This window comes from Cupressus sempervirens, chromosome 10 (assembly GCF_028749045.1).
Source record: "Cupressus sempervirens isolate cs-2001-9-10 chromosome 10, ASM2874904v1, whole genome shotgun sequence".
Lineage (NCBI taxonomy): Eukaryota > Viridiplantae > Streptophyta > Pinopsida > Cupressales > Cupressaceae > Cupressus > Cupressus sempervirens.
The window spans coordinates 168,214,563-168,241,211 of NC_143127.1; the positions used below are offsets into that span (position 1 = coordinate 168,214,563).

General features: G+C 36.0%; 1 protein-coding gene across 2 annotated transcripts in view; it reads left to right on the forward strand.

Annotated features, from left to right (window-relative positions):
- LOC149533136 (uncharacterized) overlaps positions 1 to 25,901 on the forward strand; it is a 76,908-nt gene extending 51,007 nt beyond the window's left edge. For both annotated transcript variants that reach the window (XM_089807773.1, XM_089807774.1), the window contains 4 exons: positions 23,388 to 23,599; positions 24,445 to 24,523; positions 24,625 to 24,762; positions 24,987 to 25,901. In XM_089807773.1, the coding sequence (XP_089663899.1) occupies positions 23,388 to 23,599; positions 24,445 to 24,523; positions 24,625 to 24,762; positions 24,987 to 25,262 (705 nt within the window). In that variant the 3' untranslated portion in view covers positions 25,263 to 25,901. The remainder of the gene's footprint in view (positions 1 to 23,387; positions 23,600 to 24,444; positions 24,524 to 24,624; positions 24,763 to 24,986) is intronic.
- Positions 25,902 to 26,649: the final 748 nt, after the last annotated feature.

Genomic DNA, 26,649 nt, shown 5'->3' on the forward strand with positions numbered 1-26,649 from the left:
GCTTCGTGAAATCCGGTAGAGCTAGAATTGGACATGAAGACATTACTTGCTTGAAATGCTCAAAACACCTCTGTGCTGCCCTTGTCCACACGAAGGCTCCTTTCCTGGTAAGATCTGTCAAGGGTGTAGCAATCTGTGAGAATCCCTTAACAAACCTCCTATAAAAACCACATAAACCAAAGAATCCCTTAAGCTGTGTAAGGTTTGTGGGAGTAGGCCACTCTACAATAGCTCTAATCTTTTCGGGATCATCCCGAACGCCATCTGTACTAATGATATGCCCAAGGTAAAGGAACTCAGTCATGCCAAACTCACATTTAGATTCCTTGGCATACAATGACTCTCTCTCCAGAATAGATAACACCTCCTCCAGATGATGTAAGTGCTCCTCCCAGGTCTTACTGAAGACCAAGATGTCATCAAAGAAGATCAAGACAAATCTCCTCAGCTGCTTCCTGAATACCTAGTTCATACAACTTTGAAATGTAGCAGGTGCATTGGTTAGACCAAATGGCATAACCATGAACTCAAAGTGGCCATAGTGACATCGGAAGGCTGTTTTCTCAATGTCCTTTGCTCTCATCCTTATCTGATAGTATCCGGATTGCAAATCAATTTTGGTGAAGAAGCATGCCCCATGCAACTCATCAATCAACTCATCAATCCTAGGAATGGGATATCTGTTTTTAATTGTTTTCTTATTCAGTGCCCTGTAATCGATGCACATGCGCATCGTCCCATCCTTCTTCTTTACCAATACTACTGCTGAAGCAAAGGGGCTCTTACTGGGCCTGATATGCCCCATCTCCAACAAATCCTTAATCGTCTTCTCTATCTCATCCTTGTGTTTCTTAGGATGATGATAAGGAGTAATCATAACTGGTTTGGCTCCCTCCTCAAGCTCAATAACATGTTCCATCCCTCTGTCAGGAGGAACCCCATGAGGAATATCGCTAAATACTTTAGCGTGTCTATCAAGTATCTTCTGGATATCTGGTGGATGACTCTTTTCTTGTGGCTTTGGTGAAGTTGGCATAATGTAGCACTCTGTCGCCCACTCTATGTCATCATGACGAAAAAATCTCTGCATTCTCCTCAAGGACACTACTCTGCAACCTCCATCTGAAAGTCCTCTAAGTACCACAGTTCTGCCTTCATGCTGGAATCTCATCTCCAATTTCGCTAGATTGAGTGTGAACTCAACTAGTGAAGCCATCCATGTCATGCCGAGGATGACATCATAATCTCCCATGTCCACAACATAGAACTCATCCTCCAACTCGTAGCCATCTCCAAACCTGATGCGAAGATTAGATATCTTCCGAGTGCATAATAACTTATCACCGTTAGCCACCATGACTCTAAACCCATCATGCTCCTTTGTCTGTAACCCTCTCCTGGCTACCAACTCTGCATCTATGAAGTTATGTGTAGCCCCAGTGTCAATAAGAGATATCACTTTTTGCCCTTGGATAGTACCCTTGACCTTAAATGTGATTGCCTTTTGGGCCCCTGTCAAGCGTGCCAACGATCTATCATCCTTAGGAATGTTGCTCTCCTCTATATTGTTACCCTCATCTGAATCGGAGTGCTGATCCTCCCCTTCTGACTCTGACTCTTCTGCTGAAAAATACTCCATTTGATTTGCCTTAGCCTTGAGAGAACATTTATGAGATAAGTCCCAAGGCTCTCTACAATGGAAGCACAGCTTCTTCTTTCGAAGTTCATTCAAGGTTTCATTGTCTAGTCCTTTTGATCCTTCTTTGGGTTTGCTATACTCTTTCTGAAACGGTTTTTTGTCTTTGTCCTTGCGGTAGGAAGAATCTATTGAATGGTTTTTTCCTTTGTATACTGAAGGGGCTAAATCTCGTGCCTTTTTAGTTGCTTCAGCTAAGGTGAGTGGATCATGTCTCTTCACCCAACCTCGTAATGGATCAGCAAGACCATCACAAAATAACACCACCAATCTCCTAGGAGAGATATCAGTAACAAGTACAGACAAGTGCTGAAACTCGGCAATGTAAGCATCCACAGAACCTGACTGTTTTAATTGTGCTAGCTCCTTGAAATGTAACTCCGGATCCTTAGTGTCAAATCTCTCAATCAATGTTTCGGTGAATTCCTCATAGGATGTAATTTGATTATGCCCCAAAGTCACCATGCCATGATGCCACCATTCATGTGCAATGCCATCCAAGTGTATAGCCGCATACTTGATAGCCTCCTCCTCAGGCATAGGATTTAGCTGCAAGTATGTATCTACCTTCTGCACCCAAGCTCGTGCAGTCATCTTCCCTCAAGCATCATAATAAGGTAAAGAAAGTTTTCCAACTTTCTTCCTCAGCTCAAAGTTTTGATTCCTCCCTCCTGCTTTAGGCATGTGTCTCATCCTCAAGTCCATATAATCTCTAAGGGAAATATCCGCCTGAAACTCCAGTCCACTAGCCTCCCAGTCCCTCCTCAACTGATCCTGTAACTCGGTAATCTGCGGTTCGTTTACTGGTTGAACCGGATCTCTGGGTGGGAAAGTGGGTAGAAGAGGTCTCGAGCTCGCAGTCCGTGCTGGGCATGCAACGTGTCTAAAGTTATCAGCCTCATTCCCATTGTTGCCGTGTCCATTATTACCATTAATGTTATTCTCAGGACCATTGTTGTTGCCTTGGCCTCTATGGTTATTATTTCCCCCGTTGTTATTGTTTCCCTTGTTGTTATTGTTTCTGTTGTTGGCATCACCTGGATTAATATTGACACCCATCTGTCTAGCCATGAGCTGCAACATCATGTCCATTCGCCTATTCTGCTCCTGCTGCATACGCTGCCCCTGCTCTAATGTATCCAGTAACTGTCTGAACATTACCTCCCCCTGATCTCGACCAACATTTCTGCCTCCGCCTAATCCTGTATTCCTGTCATCTCGATCACCCATATTATTGTCCTGATCAAAGAATATCTCCTCTGTGTCTGTATGGTTGGATTCAATGTCCACCTGCACGGATGTACTAGACTGTTTGCTTTGCAAGTCTGAAATCCTATTTTGTCTTGCTCTGGTATCGCGAAAATTATAAGACCCCTGTCGCATGCTCAAACATAAATGCTTAGCCTGTGTTTTTTACTTATTTCTAATTTTAGTGTTTTGACATTTCATCAAACACTTTTTCCCTCTATCCGGCCGTTCCAAATTTCCTATAAGACCTCCACGGGATGGCATGACTAAACCAAATTGCTGAAAGGAATTATGTCAAATAGTTTGCATTCAACTTCTTATTTCTCCATTTAATGTTTTAAACCCCTTATAACTCCGGAAATCAAACGTTTATTTGTTTGTTGTGTTTCATGCATGGAATTGGTATCATACAACATAAGCAAGAAAGAAACTACAATGATATGCAAAGTGGAAATGAACTACTGCTAATAAAATGTTATTTTCAGAATTCATAAAACCAAATACATGGCAGATTTATCAACTCACTAATTACTTCAGCAGTATTGACATAATACTCCAGCCCATGCTTTCGAACTTGCTGCTACAATACTTTGTCCTTCAATCAGTCCATTACCTTCATAATACCATTCCCTCAAAGCGGCATAAGCGTCGGACAAGTAGTGAAGAAGATATGAGCAAAATACCAAATCTGCCTGTAGCCGGAAATGCAACTAAACTGCCTGATAATGAAGCCAATAGCAAAGAATTCCAAAGGCCAAACCCCAAGGGAATGACGTCTAGAATGTTACAAGAGAGGATAGACGTCCTCAAATGCCAAGAACGGAGCTGCAACTCACACACCAATTTCTTCTCATATTTAACCTGTCTAATGAAGCCACAAATGCTTCCTTTTATTCTATTTCCAAGGGTCCGCTTAACTCATATGGGCAATGTGGGATAAAAGATGTGTAATATATAAAACATATATTAAAATACCCCTTATGTCTCCCTTGGGTACACATCACCATAAAATAAATATTAAAGTAACACTTTAATATTTTATATTTAAATTAGACGTTACTTTAATAAAACTTCAGGAATTAAAATGTATTAGCAATCGGACTCCGAATAGTGCGAGTGATAGGTTATCGGAAAGCTCTCACCGAGGAGTATCGAATCCAATCACCAAAATTGACTTGCACTGTGTCCTGCCGACTTATTAAAAATAGTAAGTATGCCTGAAATTGAGTAAATCAACTTCGTTTTGGCCCAAACTGGAAATGACTAGGTCAAAACACTCCAGGATCCCATTAAACCCTTCGTTAGCCCTCGGGACCATGTAGAACAAGGCTAACGCACACACACTTGGTCAACTGCTAAAATGGGGACATTACACTTCTAGACATATAATGGGATGCAAAGAAACCCTAGACTCTATCAAAGAAGGTTAACGGTGAAGTTACAATCGGTGATAATTCAACACACTCCTTTGAAGGAATTGGAAATTGTATTTTAAAACTAAAATCAGGAAATGTGCTTCTGCTTAAGGATGTACTCTATGTATCAGGAATTAAAAGAAACCTAATCTCTATTACAACATTTGAAGACGATGGGCACAATGTTGCATTTGTGGATGGCAAAGTTTTAACTTGGGCCCAAAACTCCTCCATCAAGAAAGCACAATTTATTGGTCAAAGAAAAGGATATTTATATGAATTGAATATAGATTCTAGTCAATCTATTCAGGCCCTAGTTCATGAAGCTACAGATATCAACTATGGAGAAGATGGTTACTGGATTACCCAAACTAAATAAAGATCACCCAAGTATTTGCAAAGGTTGTGCTCTGGGTAAGAACACCAGAAGTCCCTTTCATGATAGTACTAGGAAAACAAATAATGCACTTGAACTAATTCATTCAGATTTATGTGGACCTATGTCTGTTCCTTCGCTTGGAGGACTCTGGTATTATATTTTGTTCATAGATGACTTCTTTAGGAAAAAAGTGGATTTATTTTTTAAAATGCAAAGAATCAGAAGAAATCCTACAAAGGTTTAAAGAGTTCAAAACATTAATTGAAAACTTTTCAGGGCATAAAATTAAAACCCTTAGAACTGATAACGAAGGAGAATATACCTCAGATTTGTTTAAAAGGTTTTGTAAAGAATCAGGGATTAAGAGGGAGTACACTGTTCCTTATAATCCAGAACAAAATGGGGTGGCAGAAAGAAAGAATAAGATAATTATAGAAGCTGCTAGAGCTATGGATTTTGACCAAAATTTAGAATATTATCTTTGGGCAGAAGCCTCTTGTACTGCTTTATATATTCAAAACAGAAGCCCTCACTCATATCTTAAAGATAAAACCCTTGAAGAACTATTCACTAAAGTTAAACCCAATACAAGTCATCTTAGAATTTTTGGATGTCCTGTATATATCCATGTTCCAAAAGAAAAGAGAACCAAGTTAGAACCCTTTGGGAGGAAAGGTATTTTTGTACGGTGTAGTGAAACTTCTAAAGCATATAGGATTTTCATACTTGGACAGAAAATTATTGAACTTAGCAGAGATGTAATCTTTGAAGAAGATCTTGCATTCAAAAGAGCCATAAGTTTTGATGAACTTTCTCCCTGATCTAATTTTGAAAGAAATAGTGAATCTGGGTCCCAGAGGGAGAACTTGGAAGAAATCGAAGATGAAATTCAAAATATGAATTTTGCAGAAAATTCAAAGAAAAGACCACTTTGGGCCATTAAAACAGTTGAAGCAGCTCAAGACTTTGCTGCACCTTCCGGAACAGTCTGAGAAAGCAAAAGACCTAAAAGATTCTTTGGTTATACAGCCAACACGAGTGATTTATCCAAAATAGAGAAAACCAATCCTTCTAATGCTATTAAACATATAGCTTGGAAAGAAGCTATGACAAAAGAATACCAATCTATCATGAAAAATGATGTTTAGGAAATTGTTCCAAGACCTAAAGGAAAATTTGTTGTTTTTTCCAAGTGGATATTTAAAATAAAGCATGCTGCTGACGGTAGTATTGAGAAGTATAAAGCCAAATTTTTAGCCAGAGGATTCTCTCAGAAAGAAGGGGATTGATTATGAATAAACCTTTGCTCCTGTTGCCAAATATACCTCCCTAAGAGCAGTCTTAGCAATTGCCGCATCAAAGGGATGGAAGGTAAATCAGATGGATGTGAAAACAACATTCCTAAATGGAAAGATTTCAGAAGAAGTATGTCTGGAGCAACCTGAAGGATTTGAAACTCATGATCCTAACGCTTTTGTTGATAGGCTCAAGAAAGCTCTCTATGGGCTTAAACAGGCTCCCAGGGCCTGGTATGAAAGAGTTGATAAGTATCTCACCAACTTAGGATTCTCCAAGAATGAAGTTGATCCAAATTTATATTATAAAAGAGATGAAGATGATATGGTAATTTTGATACTGTATGTTAATGATCTACCAATAACAGGTGATGATCATCTCATAGATCAGTGCAAGAAAGATCTAACTAGAGAATTTGAGATGAAAGATTTGGGACTCCTTCATTACTTCCTAGGACTAGAAGTATGGTAGCATTTTGACAGTATCATACTAAATCAAGGGAAGTATACATCAGATATTTTAAAGAGATTTGGAATGTGAAATTGCAAACCTATGTCTTCTCCAATGGAGACTAATCTACATAAACTTAAAGAAGCAGCTGCAGAATCACCATCCATAGATCCTACTCTCTATAGACAGATGATTGAATCTCTTATGTACTTAGTAAATACAAGACCAGATATTTGCAATGCAGTTAATGCCTTAAATTAGTTTATATGTGAACCCAAGGAGATTCACCTAGTCGCAGTTAGACACATTATGAGATACTTACAAGACACTCTTAATCTCGGACTCAAATATGAGAAAGTTGCTTTAGACTTACATGGATTCACTGATTCAGATTGGGGTGGAAGTGTTAAAGACAAGAAAAGTACTTTAGGATGTTGTTTCAGTTTGGGATCAGCAATGATATCTTCGATACGTAGAAAGTAGTCTTCAGTAGCACAAAGTTTTACAGAAGCCGAATACATTGCAGCAGCGATGGCTTCTCGAGAAGCAGTATGGCTGAGGAAGTTACTTGTGGCATTATTTGGGCAAGCTATGAATGCTACGATTATTCATTGTGATAATTAGAATTCCATCAAGCTCTCAGTGAATCCAGTTTTTCATGATAGGTCCAAGCATATTGAAATTCCTTATCATTATGTAAGAGATATGGTAGACAGGAATTCTGTAAAATTGGAATACATTTGCACTGCAGATCAAACATCAGACATACTCACCAAACCTCTATCTAGAATGAAGATAGAACACTTCAGGAGGAGACTTGGTATGATTGAGTTGTAATCCATTTGTACTCTCTTGATTATTAATAAAATAATTTTATTTGTCAGGCTATTGACTGTTATGGGCTCCACCATTTGTATTCATTATTTTAAGAGGTGATGATCTTTGAAAAATAATGAACACTTGTTTAAAACATTATGAGAGGTGACGATCCTCTAGATAATGTGCTAAACAATAGAGTTCTACTGTAAGATCTAGATGAGTTCAAGATCATATTGTGATGTAGACATTGCTATGTTTATGAGTCACAAGTTGGATAAAGGGAGAATTTTAGTATTCTCTGGGGTTATCTTGTTTTCTGGTAGATCTTAAACTTAGGATCTCGTTGTGATATAGAAATACTAGTTTCTATGAGTTACAACTTGTGTTTTTATCACTAGTATCAATGATTTGTCATATCACAGGTTTAGTAATATGATAGTGTATTATGTGTTCTATAATACCACATACTAAGAAGATTTAGATAGATATTGAGTATTAATTCTTGCTTATTCATCTGTATTGATGTTGCTAGATATAATATCTCTCTGTATGATTATCAAGTTAAGAGGGAGTGTTAAATATTTAACGTGATAATGTACAGATCCTAAAGTGTAGGACACACTTAAATCTTCTTAGTCTAGATATCTATGATGGCTTTATATGTCTTCTCTCCTTCCTATGTTAGGCAGCTACTTTTCAAGAACAAATTGCATTTAATCCTAAACTAATATAATGTGTTAGTGTTAATTCTAACTTGTCTTGGAGATGCCAATCCATGAGAAAGGGTATCAAAGCCGACCAAGGATAGGGAAATGCCCTTTGATGGTGACGTCCCTTGGTTTAGATATTTAGAGGGATGATGATACAGACTTGTCGGACACAACAAAAAAAGTTTAGTTTGTTCCTCCAAGCATCATTGTTCAATATTTAACAGAATTAAGATATTCTCCAATATCAGATCAAACAATCGATTCTTCCTTCTTGTGTCTGAAATAAAAGTGTTCTTCAAGTCTTCAAATCTAAGGCTATTTTCTTAAGAAGATTATCATACTGTTCTACCTGCAGTTATATACAAAGATCAGATTTACAAGTACAGACTTCATCAATATTCAGATCTCAGTAATAATAATCAGCATTCAAGGAAATAGGAATTAGAAGTCTGATATAAAGAAGGTGCAGAATCTTTACAATTACAATTTAATCATAAGTGGACTTTTCAGCTAAAGGTGACTATAATGATAATGACGTCCATATTTCCAGAGATAAAGATCTTGATCGCAGCTACAATCTACAACACTCCCTTTTAGCTAGATAGAGATTTTTAGTTGATCAATCACCCAAGATTGCAACCAAAATGTCAATGATAAATCTAATAACATGAATCCTATAAAATTTCATGGAAAAACTCAACATGAAAAATCTGAAACAATTACTCATAATCATGGAATCACTCAACATGATAGATATGTAAGAACCCCAGCTAAGCCTTTAATCAAATATTCTCTCCACGTAAATTGTTGATGTAGGAGCATCCTGGGGTAATCAGCAATTCTGTATGCAAGACCATCGATCTTAGATTTGTGGACCTATGGTTCGCACAACTAGGGTTATGCTGAAGACATATTGGGCAACCTTGTCCTAATGATTGGAGCAATCGCTTAAAGTTAGAGCCTTTTTTGGTGGTTGTTGGTAATGTGTTCTTGATTTACTGGCAAACTTTGCAGATTGTATTCGCGAGCTTCAATTCAAAGGAGTTCGCATGAGTGCTCTTGGATTTGGATAGTTGGATGACATCTAGACCTATGCCTAAGGGCACGTAGTTTTATGTGGTCTTATGAGTTAGTTATGCATTGTAAACTTGTGGCTTGTCTTAAGTATTTAGTTATTTTATTAATTTAATTTTGTTGCAAGTGGCTTGAGAGTTTATTTAATGTAACTTGCTAGGCCAGCTTGTGGCTTGGTTTAGTATAAGTAGAGGGTCTTGTGGTGGCTTGAATCATTCATTCATAATGGAGCTTTGAGTTTAGCATAGAAGTTGAGAGGAGCGAAGTTTAGCAGAGTTAGTAGCTAAGTGTGGGCTTGGGAAACAAGAAGGTTGCTTGGTGGCTCACAAGTACAAGTTAGATTCTTCTTGGGGTTCTCTGCTTGATTGTGGATTTGGGGTAGCTAGAGTTTGGATCTTGTGAGGTCCTGCAGAAATGTTATTGTAATTGCTTTGTATTTAGCCATAACTCGGAAGGCCTTATAGCTGGGCATGTTGAATGTAAATCTTATGATTCTATTATGAGAATTGGCATTGTTTTGGATCTAAATATTTGTATTATTGTTTATATTCCACTATGTGGTTGATTGTTGGGGGCTGGGACATCTCCTTTGAGGATTCTCTTGCTTTATATTGCATCAAATGGTCTCAAAGTTGGTTGATCTTGTGGTGTTGGATTTGTTGCCTTGGGATTTCAAAGATCTTGGAAGTTGCCTCCGAGAAGATTGGACGCTAGGGCGATTGCAGATCTTTGTGATGCTGTGGAGCTAAGGATTATAGAGAAGATTAGATTGGATTTCAGATTTGAAATGGAGTTGATGAAGAATGATATGGTTGTTAAAACCATGCGAGCTATAGTTGGTGTACCCAGGAATGTGGGTACCAAAGATGGCTATGAGGAAGCTTCTGAAGACTTTGAAGTTGTTGGATCTATTGGTGAAGGCAATTAATTGGATGGAGAGACCTCTAGAAGACAAAACTGGTCAGTTGGATAGATTTGGAGTTCACTTGAAGCTAAAGCACAATATAGATGTTTCTAATGTCTCAAGTGTTGTGAATCCTGAAGACCTAATTGATTAGATTGGTGAATTGGAAGACTACTTTGAGTTAGATGATATTGGACACCCACTCAGAGTGAGATTGGCATAATTTAAGTTGAAAGGATATGTTGCTTTATGGTGGAAAGAATTGCAAAGAGATAGAGAAGAAGAAGGTGAAATGAAGATCACTAGATGGAGATTGATGGTGACAAAATTGAAGGCTAAGTTCATTCCTGTTGATTATGAACTTGAATTGTTGAAGAGATTGCAAAATTTGAAATAGAAGGATATGATTGTGAAGGATTACATTGAGGAGTTCTATAAGTTAACAATTCAGTGTGGAGATAGAGAACTTTGTAAGGAAAATGTGACTAGATATGTTAATGGTTTGAGATTCAATATTCAGTTGGAAGTGTATCAATATGCTCTGAGGGCAAAAGAAAAGTTGAAGAGAAGACATCAAGGTAATTCTCGAGGGAAGGAAAAGAAGGTACACTAGGTGAAGGATAAGTTAGTGGCTGAGGATGAACTGAAATTTGTTTAATAAAGGAAGAGAATAGATTGATGGTGACAAAATTGAAGGCTAAGTTCATTCCTGTTGATTATGAACTTGAATTGTTGAAGAGATTGCAAAATTTGAAATAGAAGGATATGACTGTGAAGGATTACATTGAGGAGTTCTATAAGTTAACAATTCAGTGTGGAGATAGAGAACTTTGTAAGGAAAATGTGACTAGATATGTTAATGGTTTGAGATTCAATATTCAGTTGGAAGTGTATCAATATGCTCTGAGGGCAAAAGAAAAGTTGAAGAGAAGACATCAAGGTAATTCTCGAGGGAAGGAAAAGAAGGTACACTAGGTGAAGGATAAGTTAGTGGCTGAGGATGAACTGAAATTTGTTTAATAAAGGAAGAGAATAGATAGAGGTTTATTTAAGGGTATTTGCTATAGATGTGGTGGAGAAGAACATAGATCTTTTGAATGTTTCCAGAAGACTAGTGATGGAAGAGTTGTTGTGGTAAGTGAGAACGTGGATTTAGTGAATGAGACCGAGCATGAGGGGAATTTACTGGTTTAGTGAGAGTTGCTTGGTAAAACGATGCTGGAACCTTGTCAAAGGAGGAATTTGTTTAGGACTCATTGCAAGTTTGGGGGTAAATGCCGAAATGTGATTGTAGATGGTGGTAGCACTAATAACCTAGTTGCTGAAGAGATGGTTCAGAAATTTGGTTTGAAGAGGGTGAGACATTCTTGTCCTTATAAGAACAGTTCTTTGCAAGATGAACGTGCTTTGGAAGTAAGGGAGTAGTGTTTTGTTGATTTTCAGATTGGACAGTATATGGATCAAGTGTTGTGTGATATTGTGGACATGAGTTCTTGTCACATATTACTTGGTAGACCTTGGCAGTATGATTGCAGAGTTGTGCATGGTTGTGTTAGAAATGTGTTTATTGTTGAGAGGCGTGGCAAGAATTTTTGCTTGATTCTTTTGCAGAATGCAAAGCTTGGTAGGAGGACCCTGAGTTTTGGTAGTTGAGTTGAGTTGAAGAATTCTTAAAGGGTTAGAGATCAACATGGAAAACAAACCTATGGTACATCAAGAGAGGACGTGAAAAAACAAAGTAAACAATTGTTTGTTGTAGGAAAAGATTTGCAAAAGTGGAACAAATGAAAGAGTGTGTAAGTTGATGTGGTGGAGGACATGTATGTGAAGAACTAGTTCATGGTTTATGTGTTGAACCTTGAAAGATGTTCTTCCAGTTGTTAAGAACATCTTTTCTTCGAACTTGGGGTTTCTGATGTAGGAGCATCTTGGGGTAGTCAACAATCCTATATACTGGAGCATCGAGATCAGATTTGTGGACCTATGATTCACACAACTAGGGTTATGTTGGAGACATATTGGGCAACCTTGTCTTAAGTGCGCATAATGATTGGAGCAATCGTCTTGAAGTTAGAGCCTTTTAGGTGGCTGTTAGTAAGGTGTTCTTGATTTACTAGCTGGCATTGGAGAACGTATTCATGAGCTTCAATCCGAAGAGGTTGGCATGAGCGCTTTTGGAGTTGAATAGTTGGATGACACATGGACCTATGCCTAAGGGTGCATAGTTTTATGTGGTTTTATGAGTTAGTTATGCATTGTAAAGTTGGGGCTTGTCTTGAGTATTTAGTTATTTTATGAATTTAATGTCTATTGCAAGCTGAATTGTGGCTTGAGAGTTTATTTAATGTAATTTGCTAGATCGATTTGTGACTTGGTTTAGTATAAGTAGAGGGCCTTGTATTTACTTGAATCATTCATTCATCATGGAGCATTGAGTTCAGTATGAAGTAGCTGAGAGGAGCGAAGTTTAGCAGAGCTAGTAGCTAAGTATGAGCTTGGGAAACAAGAAGGTTGCTTGGTGGCTTGTGAGCACAAGTTTAGATTCTTCTTGGGGTTCTCTACCAGACTACAGGTTTGGTGTAGCTAGAATTTGGATTTTGTGAGGTCTTGTAGAACTGTTCATTTTAATTGCTTTATATTCAGCCATAACTTGGAAGGCCCTACAGTTGGGCACATTGGATGTAAATCTTATGATTCTATTATGAGAATTGGCATTGTTTTGGATCTAAATCTTTGTGTTATTGTTTATATTATGTTGTGTGGCAAATTGTTGAAGGATAGGACATCTCCTTTGGAGATTCTCCTGCCTTGTACTGCATCAACTATCATGAGCTTACTCAACATGACATTGAACACCCATCACCGATTCTCTCCACATGATGATCACTCCTAGAGTGAAAGAGTTATCATAGCTGATTCCTACAATCTTATTTATTCACATAAGAATTGAATTAGGCATAACAAAAACAAGACTTAAATCCATTTAAGTCTCAAATTTAACAAATACCATAAGCATTACAAGCACATATGAGAGTGAAGGTGATTCCATAAGCACTCACTCCTAATTATGAATCCTCCCTTAGAAGCTAAAACACCTCCCTCTTAATCATTGCTTTTCTTGTTGCATCCTGTAACAAAAAGAGATTAGTAAACAAATCTATCATATAAGGAGATGAATACTAAAAATAAAACATTCTTACCAGTTATATAAACTTTTAAAAATACTAATCTTTATGTAGTCTAGTCTTCTTGAATTTGCATATTCACAACATGCAAGGCAATACTCATCTCTCGAGAATCCTCACAATTAGAGTTGAGAGACCCATAATCGTGCAAATAACATGACACATCTACCCTTGCTTTTCGATATATAGCTTTTGGAAGAAATGCAACGTATCTTTCACCAATAAAATCCTTTATACAAAACTTCACGAGCTTATTTTGACATCCAACAAATCACAAAGCTAAAATCTTCTGATGTATCACTCAGAATAGAGGTGGATGCTATAATAATATGGCTCTATACAAATAGTTGTCTACCTCTCAATAACCGTTACATAAAATATCATCTCCCACAACACAGATGTGCAACCCATTACATATGCGGTCACAAACATAGTAAAATCTTCGCAGGTGTCACCAAACTGGAGTTAAGTGCCAGGTGACTTCATGTGGTTGCCCGTAGCTCAATCCTCTTCCTCAAACAAGCCTATAAAGATTCTCAACGGCACACAAAATTAAAGAGAGACCTCATGTATATAAAAGGGTGGGAGAAAAGGCACCACAGTGACAATAGATACAAAGATCTGATACTCATAAATGTGAAATTGCCATTGAGCCGACTGAAATACTCGAATACAAGAAACCGACTAAAGATATCAAACTCAAATGCATGATTTGTATAATACCATGACACGCAAGAATGAACACCTCCAAGAAAAAACGAAAATGCCAAATAGAAAAAGATTAAATCCAAAACTAATTGAGCACAATACTCCGCCACACATTGGAAGACTCCAACCATGTTGACGCAGTTTAGGGAAAATGTATCTCCAAGCAATACCTCCATAGCCACCTTGCCATTTTCATTTGTAGGAGAACTAGTGGAAGCATCGTCTACTGAATTTTCCTGGTGAGTAGAAATGACGAATTGTGGTCATCATTCTTGTCTCCTTGAAATGAAGTAACTGACGTAGGCGAGCCTCTCTGACAATTAACAAGGTCATATCTTGGTCCAAAGCAATGGCGGAAGATTCCCAGATGCACATTTGCGATTCTCCAATAAAAAATAATAATTTCAAAATCTATACCAAATACCAATCAAAGATATAAAGTTGTTCCCTCTCGTCCACTAATGTGATCTTGCCTATGGATAAGTAACGACCACATTCCACCACATGTAAATGATCTTCTCGACATCCTTCTCCAACACATCACTTGGCCTCTGAATCTCCGCTAGAAATCATAGCAGACTTTGTTTAAAGAGCCCTAATGCAAACATCAAAATTGCACAGGACTTCATGATCCAACAGAAGATAGATTTCAGACAATAAATTGGCCAAAGGAAGATGCAAGCATAAGAATGATTTTGATGATTATATCAGATAGCTAAATAAAAACTGTGCTCGAAGCACCTATAATGAACACATATTGGAGATATAATTTATTACTGCCTAGAAAATAAGATGATAAACAACAATGAAGAAACCATAAAATAGATACAATCAACACCACAAGATATCTTGGGAAAACCCTTCAAAAATGAAAGGAAAAACCCAACCACACAACAAAAGATCATTTTGTTGATAATATGAAGTCAAGCGTACAATGTCTATTGCTAGAGGCGATATATATAACTTAAAGAGAGACTTCACATTCCAACCAAAGGTCTCACCAATTTTCGAAAACTTGACAATTGCAATTATAACTCTGCGTATTTCCATAACTTAATGCATGTTGTATGACACATGCCATTACAATTTAATCATAAGTTTCCTATTCAACAGAAGGTGATTGTAATGATAATAACGCTCCATATTTCCAAAGAAAAAAATCTCTATTGCAGCTTCAATCTTCAATATGGGTAGGGGTTAGCATCCTAGAAGCGTTGAGGGCAAGTCCTAAGATAGGATACGAGCTGGGACCAGTAGATTCTTAAGGAGTCCATGGTGTTTGGAATAGTAATAAGGCCAGTTGAGATGTCAACAAATATACATAGATAACTTAGTTGGATTAAATGAATGAACAATTCTTACTTTGATTAAATTGTTGTGTCTTCATCCATTTTGGCTTGGACATAAATATTAAATATTGAATTTGGGTTAAATTAGTAATCACCTAAGCCTAACAGGGGACATTACATTCTATAGGTCAGGACTATGGTTAGAGGGTATGGTCATTGCAGATTGTTAATGTTATAATTATGTCGGATAAATTATATTATATATATATATATATATGAGATATATAATATATGACAATGTTATATATGAAATAATTAACTTATATTAAGAGTGATATATATATATATATCTCATTATTATATATTGAGAGTATATTAATTGTGTTATAACTAATGTAAGTTGATATATTAAAGAGACATGTCTCTTCAAGAGGCATGCCTCTTTATATCATATATATATTCATTGGAATAGTAACTTGGAAAACACATAAAATATCCACGAGTGCTATTACAAGTTACAGATCCTATTTCACTAACATGGTATTAGAGCTTGTTCCCTACCTGCCTGTGAAGTTTAGAAGGACAATATTGTGAAGTGCAGAAATTTAACATTTGAGAGTGTGTTTGATTTTGATATTTGAGCCAAGTTGCTAAGGTTTATGTTATGAATAATGACGACAACTCAATCTAAAGAATTCATACAGTGATGAATTCATTCTTGGAGCACATACTGCAATAGAGACAAGTTAGTATGTATAGATATATTCAAGCAACATAGAGAATAAATCTTGATCGAGCCTTCATCATTAGATCAGAAAGATACAATCTGTATTTGATCAAGCAAGTTGTATCAGTGAGCAAAACTTGAAGCTTCCAAAGAATGGAGAAATATCAGCGGTCAGAGAAACCTCTTCCTGAGATCTATTTGAGACTCGCATAACTAACCACGGGAGTCCTACGAATTGTATTGCGTAAGCAGAAACTCTACTAGGAGAGAGACGTTTATTTATGATTGTGTTGAAGGAATGGGAAATGCAATTAGTAAGGCAGTCGTTGAGATGATTAAGAGAAGGATTATGTATCTTCACCAAAACATAGAAATTGACACAACTACTCCTATGACATATACTCAGGAACCTCTTGAGGAAGGTCTTTTATCTTTGGAAATAATGAAGCATGTTTTCACAACACTAGTTACTTTGTCCCAACAAAACTTGATATATTATCTCCATGTTATCCAAAGCCATTTGATCAGGTTAAGCCCCTATTGAAGATGAGGGACAATATTTTCATGCATGCCAGGTATATGTGATGACTATAAGCATAGTGATTTTCATGACATTGTTGACGATTATCTCCCTCCTTGAAGTCAAAACATTGTAGAGGTGATTTAATGGAAATGGTTCTCTTGGAGGTCGAGGTCATCGATTCAAGGTATCATTAATATTAGTGCCCTGAGTGGGGAAGAAAAGGACGGGCACTTGGTGAATACCAAATTGTGAAAAATTGGTCACCCATAAGGGTCAAGTAAGCTAGAGACATACATCGGGATTGTTTATTGACTATCGACCATGGAGATAAGTTGAAGGATTTTGTTAGGAACCAATACAAGTCTGAAACGAAGGATTGTGTACACGTCATACATGAGACCAATAGAAGCTCTAGGACCGTGCAACCAGAAAGAAACTAAGGTTATAATGCCAACTAAGGTTATATGTGATTTAGAATAGTGAGATAAGTATTCTATCTCAAGACTAATATTCTTTATTGTTTATTTTGCAATCAAGCTCTTATATGTATCCTTGTATGCATTAAAAGTGTTATTTATCTCCTTATGCTCTTGTTCTTTTCTTTTGTCTCCGAGTATATTCAATAATATAAGAGTGGGAATCTAACATTGTAAGGGGGAATGATAACCAATGTTCTATTTCCATTTGAATCGTCCTTATACTGGAGTAAAAAAGACGTACTCAAATTGTTTGACAAATTCTTACATGGAGGCATTTCCTGATTTGATGCATATGGACCTTCATTGGTCAAACATATATTATTATTGCAGATAAGTATTTATTATCCTCGGGTATTGCATGTATCTACTCATTGTAGTCTCTCTCTTATTTTGTATTTCTATAATCACTATAAAGAGCTATTTGCCTTGATCTTTTCCTTTGTCTCTGAGGATGTTCTTGCAGGAAAAGAAGATTGGTACATTAGGCATGCTACCAAATAGTGCGCAGACTCAATCTTATGATAGTAGCTCCAAAGAAGCTGTGATTTAGGATTCACGAATCATCTAATGATTAGGTTGGATAATGTGAGTTTGTTGAAGAAAATATTCTTGATGAGTGAAATTATGAGAGGGAGTCTGACATTTCATTAGAGACAACCTTGGAAAAAGAGAGGGAGCAGAAAATAAAAATGCTTAAATCAAACTTTTGATGATATTGGTTTAGAAGGAGTAGACCTTGTTGATGGATTCAACACTAGTCAGAAACTATAACAGCTAAAGGACTATGATTCATGGGATAAAGTCTCATGTATGTAGGCTGGAAGGCCTTATGCTATCAAGATAACCATTGAACTAAGGAAGCATGACATGACTTGCTATCAAGAAGTTAGAAGGATCATAACAGATTCAAAGGAAGTCTGATACTTCATCGAAGAGAATCTTGTGCTAAAAGTTGATATCAAACTAAGAGGGAGAAACCTTATTCTCTGATATGTTTTATGGTGAATGTTGTGACAACACCACATGACAGTATTCGTGGAGACTTCATGCAAACTTTTGATGTCATACATGTATGAGCTTGTCCCCTGTGTACATCATGAAGAAGTGACAACTTCTAAATGATTATCACTTGTATTAGGAGAAGTTGTTGTAAAGTGACGTCCTTACAATAACTTGTAGAATGATTCAATTTTGCGAAATTGATTCATGTAAAGGCTTTATCTTATAAATCAACAGCTAGGCGGTTGATATCATTAATTTGATTATCTACAAGTTGCTTGTATAGATATATTTTCAATACTTGGTGTACATCTTGCCTTGATATTCTGATAGGCCATTACCACATTGAGTACTTGGTGGATATCATTTAGTTGATGTTCTGATAGGCCATTACTCAAAGTATTTGGTGAATATCATTTGATTGATATTCTGATAGGCCAATGCTCATGTTACCAAATATGATATCAAATAGTAATTGGTGAATATCATATCTTGATATTCTGATAGGCCAATACTTACATTATATCATATTCTAGAAATCTTCTGATCAAAGATTTCCTATATATATTATTTTTGAAATATTACCTATGGTGTAATATTTATGTGTTTTATCCTTCTTCATTAAGAGGGAGTGTTAATGTTATAATTCTGTTGGATAAATTATATTTGATATATATGAGATATATAATATATGACAATGTTATATATGGAATAATTAACTTATATTAAGAGTGATATATATATATTGGGAGTATATTAATTGTGTTATAACTATAACTAATGTAAGTTAATATATTAAAGAGACATGTCTCTTCAAGAGGCATGCCTCTTTATATCATATATATATTCATTGGAATAGTAACTTGGAAAACACATAAAATATCCACAAGTGTTATTACAAGTTACAGATCCTATTTCACTAACATAGATAAACACACGTAAATCAATTTCTACAATGTCAATATCTAGTCAATCTTCGTAATCTATCCCTCTTAGGTTGATGTGCCTTATCTTTAAATGCCTGTAGAACATGAAAGGGTCCAACTGTAACAAATGAATTTTCGTAACAAAATAAAGGAGAACTAATATTTGGTTTCACATAGGAATGAAAGAGTTTTCTTCAACTAACTATCGAAACAAAATATCTTGAATCCTTTTCATGAGACATTAACTGAAATAACTGAAATGACTATTAACTGAAATAACTGAAATGACTATTAACTGAAATAACTGTAATAACAATCAATTGAAATAATTGTATTAGCGATCAACTAAAATAATTGAAATAATGATTAACTGAAATAACTGTAATAACGATCAACTGAAATAACCATAATAGGAATCAACTGAAATAACGATTAACTAAAATAACTGTAATAATGATCAATTGAAATTGCTGAATAATGATTAATTATCTTTCTTTGCATACAAGTAAAGTAAATGCATAACATGAAATAGAAAGAGGAACATACAGAAGTAACTGGTGAGTCTTTAGTTAGTTGTGCAAGTCTCGGCTTTCGGTAAGAGGAGAAGCATTGACTTAGGTTTAACCTCCCAATCTTGGACCATATTCATCCCCACACAATCTACTGAATAGAAAGGCCCTCCCTACCTCGGGATCAGGCTTGGGATACTTCTAGTCCAGCCACCTGAGCATTCTAGTGTTTAAAATGTCCGCACAGTTATGGACGGACATGTCTGAATAACTGGCACTACTGACATGAAGTCATCATAGATGGAAAACATGTCTTTAATGACCTTGGCCAAGGTTTTTGGATGGGTTTAATGACCCAATTGCCACCGCTTGACTTGACAACAGGGGAACAATAAGTATGAACATGCATGAGCTATTAAATGATTTTCCCTTTTTAAAAATATTTGTGTTTGTTATGTCAAATCCGATTTTGCTTCCATGTTAATTGCAGAATTCTTTCTCACCTCTTCCAAGGCCATTCAACCGGGTGAGTCCCAAGGGTTTAATTCTCAGAGTTTAACCAACTCATTTTGCTGATCTTCAGTTGGTATAATAATATTCCATGTTTCAATATATCACAGCTTATATGACTTGAGGAAAATAATCTTAAGGCATGTAAAACAAAATACCATTCGATTCTGATACATAACAATAAAAAGAAAAAGATGTAACAACACATCATGATCAATCGGTCTTGACTCAACATGGGAAGACTCACAAAGAAACTATTCAATGATATCAAGCAAGGATGATTGTACGGTATTTTGTGGAATTATATCTTATTGTTGTAACACAAATGTAGTAGTAGAAAAATATGCATGAATCGGATATGGAAGCCAACCACACAACCTAGCAAGTCTTTAAGATAACTGAACCTCGGCTGGATGCCATCAACTAGTTCCTTTACGGCAGAAATTATGAACGCCGAGGCTCAGAGTGTTTTCTAATCATGACTTTCAGCAAGCAAGAATATTGAGAGGGAAATATGTGACCATAATATTAGAGTTCAAAAATCGCAAGGGAGGAGAAATACAAATCATTGTGTCCTATGGTTTCTCACGGCTTCATAAATAAAGGCATTCGAAGGAGCAAGCTGTAACTCAAACATACTTTAAAGATTTTGTCTTCTTGCTTCATTGATATCAAATGCCAAATGTGCATTTCGGTTTCTAGCAAGAAATTGAATGAATATGGAAAAAGATTTGAAGGTTATAAATCAAGGATAATTTACAATATATTTATCTACTTGCACGTAGATGTATTTATGAGATGGCATCATATTATTTATTTTATCCAAGGTCGTATCTATCATTATGTATATCTAAATACATGCTTTATTTGGAAGATTATTTTATCTTCTTGTACATGTATTTAAATGTGCATATTAGATAGAATCTTGTATAAAAATAATATTATGGTGCCACCTTTATTTCTATATCTATGTGCACGTACATAAATATACATTATAATGATGTGGTGAAAAAGTCAATCAAAAGCCATTTGAGGTATCCATTATTTTTAAATAATTAAAAAATAATAATCTAATATTTTAAATGTTTATTTAATAGCTCATACTTGTCCATCGATTGTATCCTGATGCTCAAGTGGCTAGGTCCTTACCAAGATAGTTAAAGGTCATATCTGTTGACCCGATAATTGGACTAAGTTAGTATCCCATTCCGTTGATCCCGTTTAGCAATGCTTTTCTCCTTCATCTTCTCTTGCAACCACCCGTGCAACATTTTCCATGATAATATCAAGTTCTATGATAAATCCATAATAACATTTAATGTAGATAAGAAATTTAATTATTAACCATAATTCCGAAACCAAGCAACTGCTAATCATCATATGACAAACAATGGGTAACGACCATCATCATTAAACAGTTAACATAATGAATACAATGAATATATTTAACTACGCTTTTCACATGATTATGAAAGAAAATCCATTCAATTCAACAGCTATAAATAAATTTAAATTAGGTCAAAATTTGGGATGTAACACAAACCTCCTATATTGAATGGCAGAATCTCAAAATAGAAGGTTAGTTTCTTGTTCTTTACGGTTCAATCAGCAGCCCCTAAAGTATGAAAGGTCCTGCCAAACATATTGCTGTTGCATTGATGATGAGTGGTGAAATAGAAATGTGTCAACTCATCTACTACAAACTAAGCTTCACATGAATGTCTAGCATTGCTCCTAATTTTGTTTCACTGGTGGGAAACAAATGAAGGCCCTTGTGCCTAAGTTTTTCCAAACATATTCGTAAATAGAAGATTGCATTGGCAAACCAAAATTAAGGATGATGGATATGTTACATCTCACATATTTGTATTATAAATTTCACATTACATTCTTGGTGTAGCCTTCTTTTTAAGTTTTAACAGAAAGATTTCCCACTTGGATAATTTTGCTTTCAGTGCCTTCTCATTGCACAAGAAGACTGAAGTTTCTCTATCTCTTGAAGTTTCACTAGCCATTTTTTAATCTAAGCTCGCCTTTTTTTGGGCAAGATGGATTCAACCCTCTAAGATTTCCCTTCCTATGTGCATTTTAAATATGTAAATGCAATTCAACTAATGGGTTTAAGGCAAGAAAATATTGCAAATTGAACCTTAAACCCTAAAGCATGGCAGTTTTTTAAAATGTGAACATGTGGTTTCTCAATAACTCATGTTGCCAGTGTGTTTTCTTGAATGACATCTGATTTTATTAACATTTCTTTTTTGAAAATACATGGGTTAGTGTGGGTCAAAGATGTGCTGATTAAGCACAAGTAATCATGTGTATTATCTTTTTAATTTATGAATGTTACTTTTCTAGCCATGTGTTTACCTGTGTTTTTAGAAAAGTGTAGACAGTTTGTTCACATGGTGCACCAAGATTTTGGGAGTTGACGACCTTTGCAAAGTGATTAAAATTGCAGATGGACAAAATTCTGGTGTCTTTCACTGCTGTCTCACTCTGCATCTTTATTTCTCTTTTCTACCTGCGTGCCCCTGTAGATTCACTATTTCTGCTGGATTTACTTATTGTTTGCATAAGGTGGATAGATAGTCCGAATCCGTGTTTTTGAGATTTGGAAATTTAAAATGATAAAAAATTCTAAAAGTATACATGTGAATAAAAAAAGTGTAAATTGAAATAGGTGAATAGATAAAAATAATCTAATTATAGACAAAATAGAGAAATTTAATTAATAGAATGTGATTTTCCGAAGAAAATCTCACTGTCTATGTATATGATTCCCCTTCCAATTTGAAATGCAAATGTGACTCCCCAGCCCATTTTATCTGCCTGAACTTTTGTGTCCGTAGAAACTAGAAAGTATGTTCACATGGTGCGACGAAGGTTGGGGGTTTATATCAACCCCTAGTAGGATTGATTAGAGTTTCTCCCGCTGTACAACTTTGTCTATCTCACCCATCTATCGGTGAGTGCTTCTCCTTGGAGGTTCATTATTATCTATCGATTAACTTATTCTTTCGGGGCAAGGGGGGTGAATTATAGAAACATAATGAAATCTAAACATGCACATATTAAAAAGAAAGAGAATAAATTTATACAATTTCAATTAGTCAATATCATACACATATCAAGTAGCAAAATATAAATCCAATTATGTTTTTTGTGGTGATAGTTCATTGAATGGTAGAATATTCATATTGTGCAATATGTTAAGTCCACACATTTTGGTTTTGCTAAAATCACTTGCAAAATTTTAGGCGTAATAGCTATTTTGAAATTAATGACATCAAGTTTGCACAACAGACTAGTAATACAGAAAAGGTTAAAGGGCTCTACTGTGCACAAATTTTTGCCGATCCACAATTTAGCAATGAGTCTAATAGGCTATTTAATTAATTTTTTTCCTCTATCACTGTCTTTGAATTAAACTTCACCTTGTTTAGAAAGCAAAGAAAGCAAAGTAGGTTTGATGTCCTTGTAATGGATGCAAGGTTTAATTCTTTTAATTTTTATAATTAATCTTGGTCCTATGAAGCAGGCAATATCACGTAGGGCCACTTTGCATGAGATGGTGCGTGACTATGGACTAGCTACTAATGATCTTCAAAGGCTTATTACTCTTCTGGAAAAGCAGCAACAGTCCAAAGGAAGCAGTATCAGTACACAAGACCTCAGACATGCTCGTGAGCGATTTGCCAAGGCAGAAGAAGAAATGAAAAGGGACCATCCTTTGGATCACTACTTGATCTTGTATGCCTTCTGCTTCACCTTCTGATGATTAAGTCTTGTTGCATTCATTGTTTGTAATTATCTGGTTTGTCCTTGTGGGTATGCCTGATGTTCTGGTCTACACGTGACTTTTGTTCTAAGTAATTAATAGTTTTGGTGTCAAATAGATAAATATAGGTCATCCTCTTGTACACTGTAATTGATTATTGATAATGCATGGAGAATATGGTGAACGGTTGCTTCAGCTCAAGTTTAGTTTTGTTTAGAATGATGTCTAAAATATGGTAATGTAATTATTTAGAGACTGCAATTCATTATTTTCAATGTTCTCATCCGATTATATAAGTAACATATATGTATCTTATTTTTTTAGAAGAATAAAAAGTTGCAAATAAATTATTTACTGCTTAAAATTTTGAACATAATTTCAGAAAATAATAGAGCTACAAATGTGAACTGCTGGGAGTGAAATAATACGTTTGAGCAATGCTTGATATGATGAAATTCCTTTTTTGTAGCTCACAAAATTAGTGGACATAACTTTCACCATTTGCTAGCTTTTCATACATTGATCCCCTGAGGCCCTTACGATAAAGCCAAGTGGTTAATGCCAATTTTTCACCATGCTACTAAGATGTCAACATGAGTAGAGTGCATTGAGTTGAATTAATAGACTTTGTTATCACTCTAACCTTAGTGGTGGCCACAGGGAAGCTCTATTTTGATAATATTTAATTGAATTGTCTGCCATAATGCAAGCTTCTTAGATCATATGTTTCAATTTGCCATTTTCACATTCATGTAAACTGTCTAAAAGTTGCCATGAAGCAGGTGCTAACTCTTATGGATCTGTTTCTATTTCTCAGGGGTGTTGAGGCTTCTAGTAGTGGCGCTGAGATCAAGAAGGCTTATCGAAAAGCTGCCCTGAGACACCATCCTGATAAGGTATTATGTAAAACTGTTCATTCAATAATTACAGTGTTGGGTGTACCATAAAAACCAAATCTGCAATGATGTCCCTAATTTCTTTTGTTACAATGCCACAGGCTGGACAGTTTTTAGTGTGGAGTGATAGTGGTGATGACAACCATTGGAAGGAAGTAGGGGAGGAGGTTAGAAGAGATGCAGAGAGGTTATTTAAGATGATTGGAGAGTCTTATGCGATTCTTTCCGACTCTAGCAAGGTTTGTATATGTGCTGTTGGATTTGGTTGGTTTGGCTACTGACATTTACATAATTCCTCGTTGCTCTTTCCTTCTAAAGACATTTTTGAGCATTTTCACTTTGCATGAGTTTCGACAAAACATATCTTAGCTATTTTTAATGGTTGAAATTACATGATTTGTTTCTCTGATATATGCATTTCTTCATATGAAAAATCATGTTAAGAATTTGCCTGACTAAACAGCGGATGCGCTATGATACTGAAGAGGAGCTACGGAAATTACGGACACGAGGAAGCAACTGTGGTTCAGAAGCTGTGTCAGAAGCTTACCGCTATCAGTATGGAAAAAGCAATAGGCGGCAACGTGAACGTTGGGAATCATGGGATGGACATACAAGCCACTATCAGCGCTGGCAAAATGGCCCAGATGCTGCTCAACCAGACACTTATGCTCGGTGGGCTTCGAATAGCAACAGATCAAGTGATAGATCTAGATGGGATGATTGGGATGATATTTGAAGCAACATGTTCATTTATGGCCTATTCTATAATTGGAAGCACCTATTCATGCCATTATTCTCATGGCATTTTGTCTTCATGTCAATTTTAAATTGGTGTATCATATAATTTGAAGAACCTATTCGTACTTCTATTCTCTGAATTTTTTTGATAACATCAATCTAAATGCCATGTTAGAGCATGGGGAGTTTCCCGTCCTCTGCTGTTACTATGTGTGCAACTTTTTTTCTGGGACATCGGCTCGAACATTGGTACAAGAGTAGAGCACTGGAGGTGGAGGTTTGCTACTTAAAAGCACCATCATAAATCTCATATTAACACATCAGCCGATGGAATGGAAGGTGTGGCAGGCTTGAATTCAAGCTTCTTGAAGTGCAAGAAACTGATGATTCAGATTGTTACATATTCAATGTATGTGGAAGATTGTGATGTTTTGGAGGTCTGTGATTAATTAGTCTGCAAAATTTTATTTTATTTGGTAAATGAGTGAAGCCTCCTTCTCAAATGACTAAGTTGTAAATTAAAACTTATGGGGTCTTGAGAGGAGGGAGTTAAATTCAAAGATCACATGTATAGACGAGTAATATAACTGTTGCATATGTTTTCATGAAGCTAATTATTTATAGGTTCTTTATCCCATTTCATGCACGTATCTGCTATTCACACACATGAATGTCGAGGTGATGGTGAATGGTACAAAAGAGTGCAATTTCATGGGAACCACATCCGTTTTTAATTATAGATTTTTCTAGTGTATGATTATCAATTGAATTGAATAAGAACTCTTCTTGACTGATTATTTGTTATACAGCAGAAAAAATGTAATAACAGCTGTAAGCAGTCATATTGCTTGAGTACAGATAAAGGTACATAGCATGGTGGCAGAACTTGTGCCATTTCTAGCAGCCACTGTGTGTGGCTAATGAAGTGTGACATTCATCTCATTGCATGATCATCTGATCTGGATTCTGGATTCAAAGCAGGTGCCAGTAGGATAGCATTTATAATTTTGGAGGGAGAGATGCATTATATGTACGTCAAGGTTCAGATATGCTATATTTTGTGCATTTGGAGATTGTTTCATAACCACTCTTAATCAAAATAACAACTCTAACAGCTTGATCTGAAACACTTCAAATGGAACTATGGGAAGGGACATCTATGAATTAAACATGCATCTATATAATATTAGGTTTAGTTATCTGCATTGTCTTATATTGAAATAATTAAATTCCAAATCACAAGACCAAATATGTTAAGGGTCTCAATGAAATCATGCGCAAACAAGTGGACTTGTCAAGATCTTCATTGATGAAGACATGCACAAAAACATTCAGCATCAGATCAGAATTTTGTCTTTTAATGCTTTAAGATAGTGTTAAGGGCT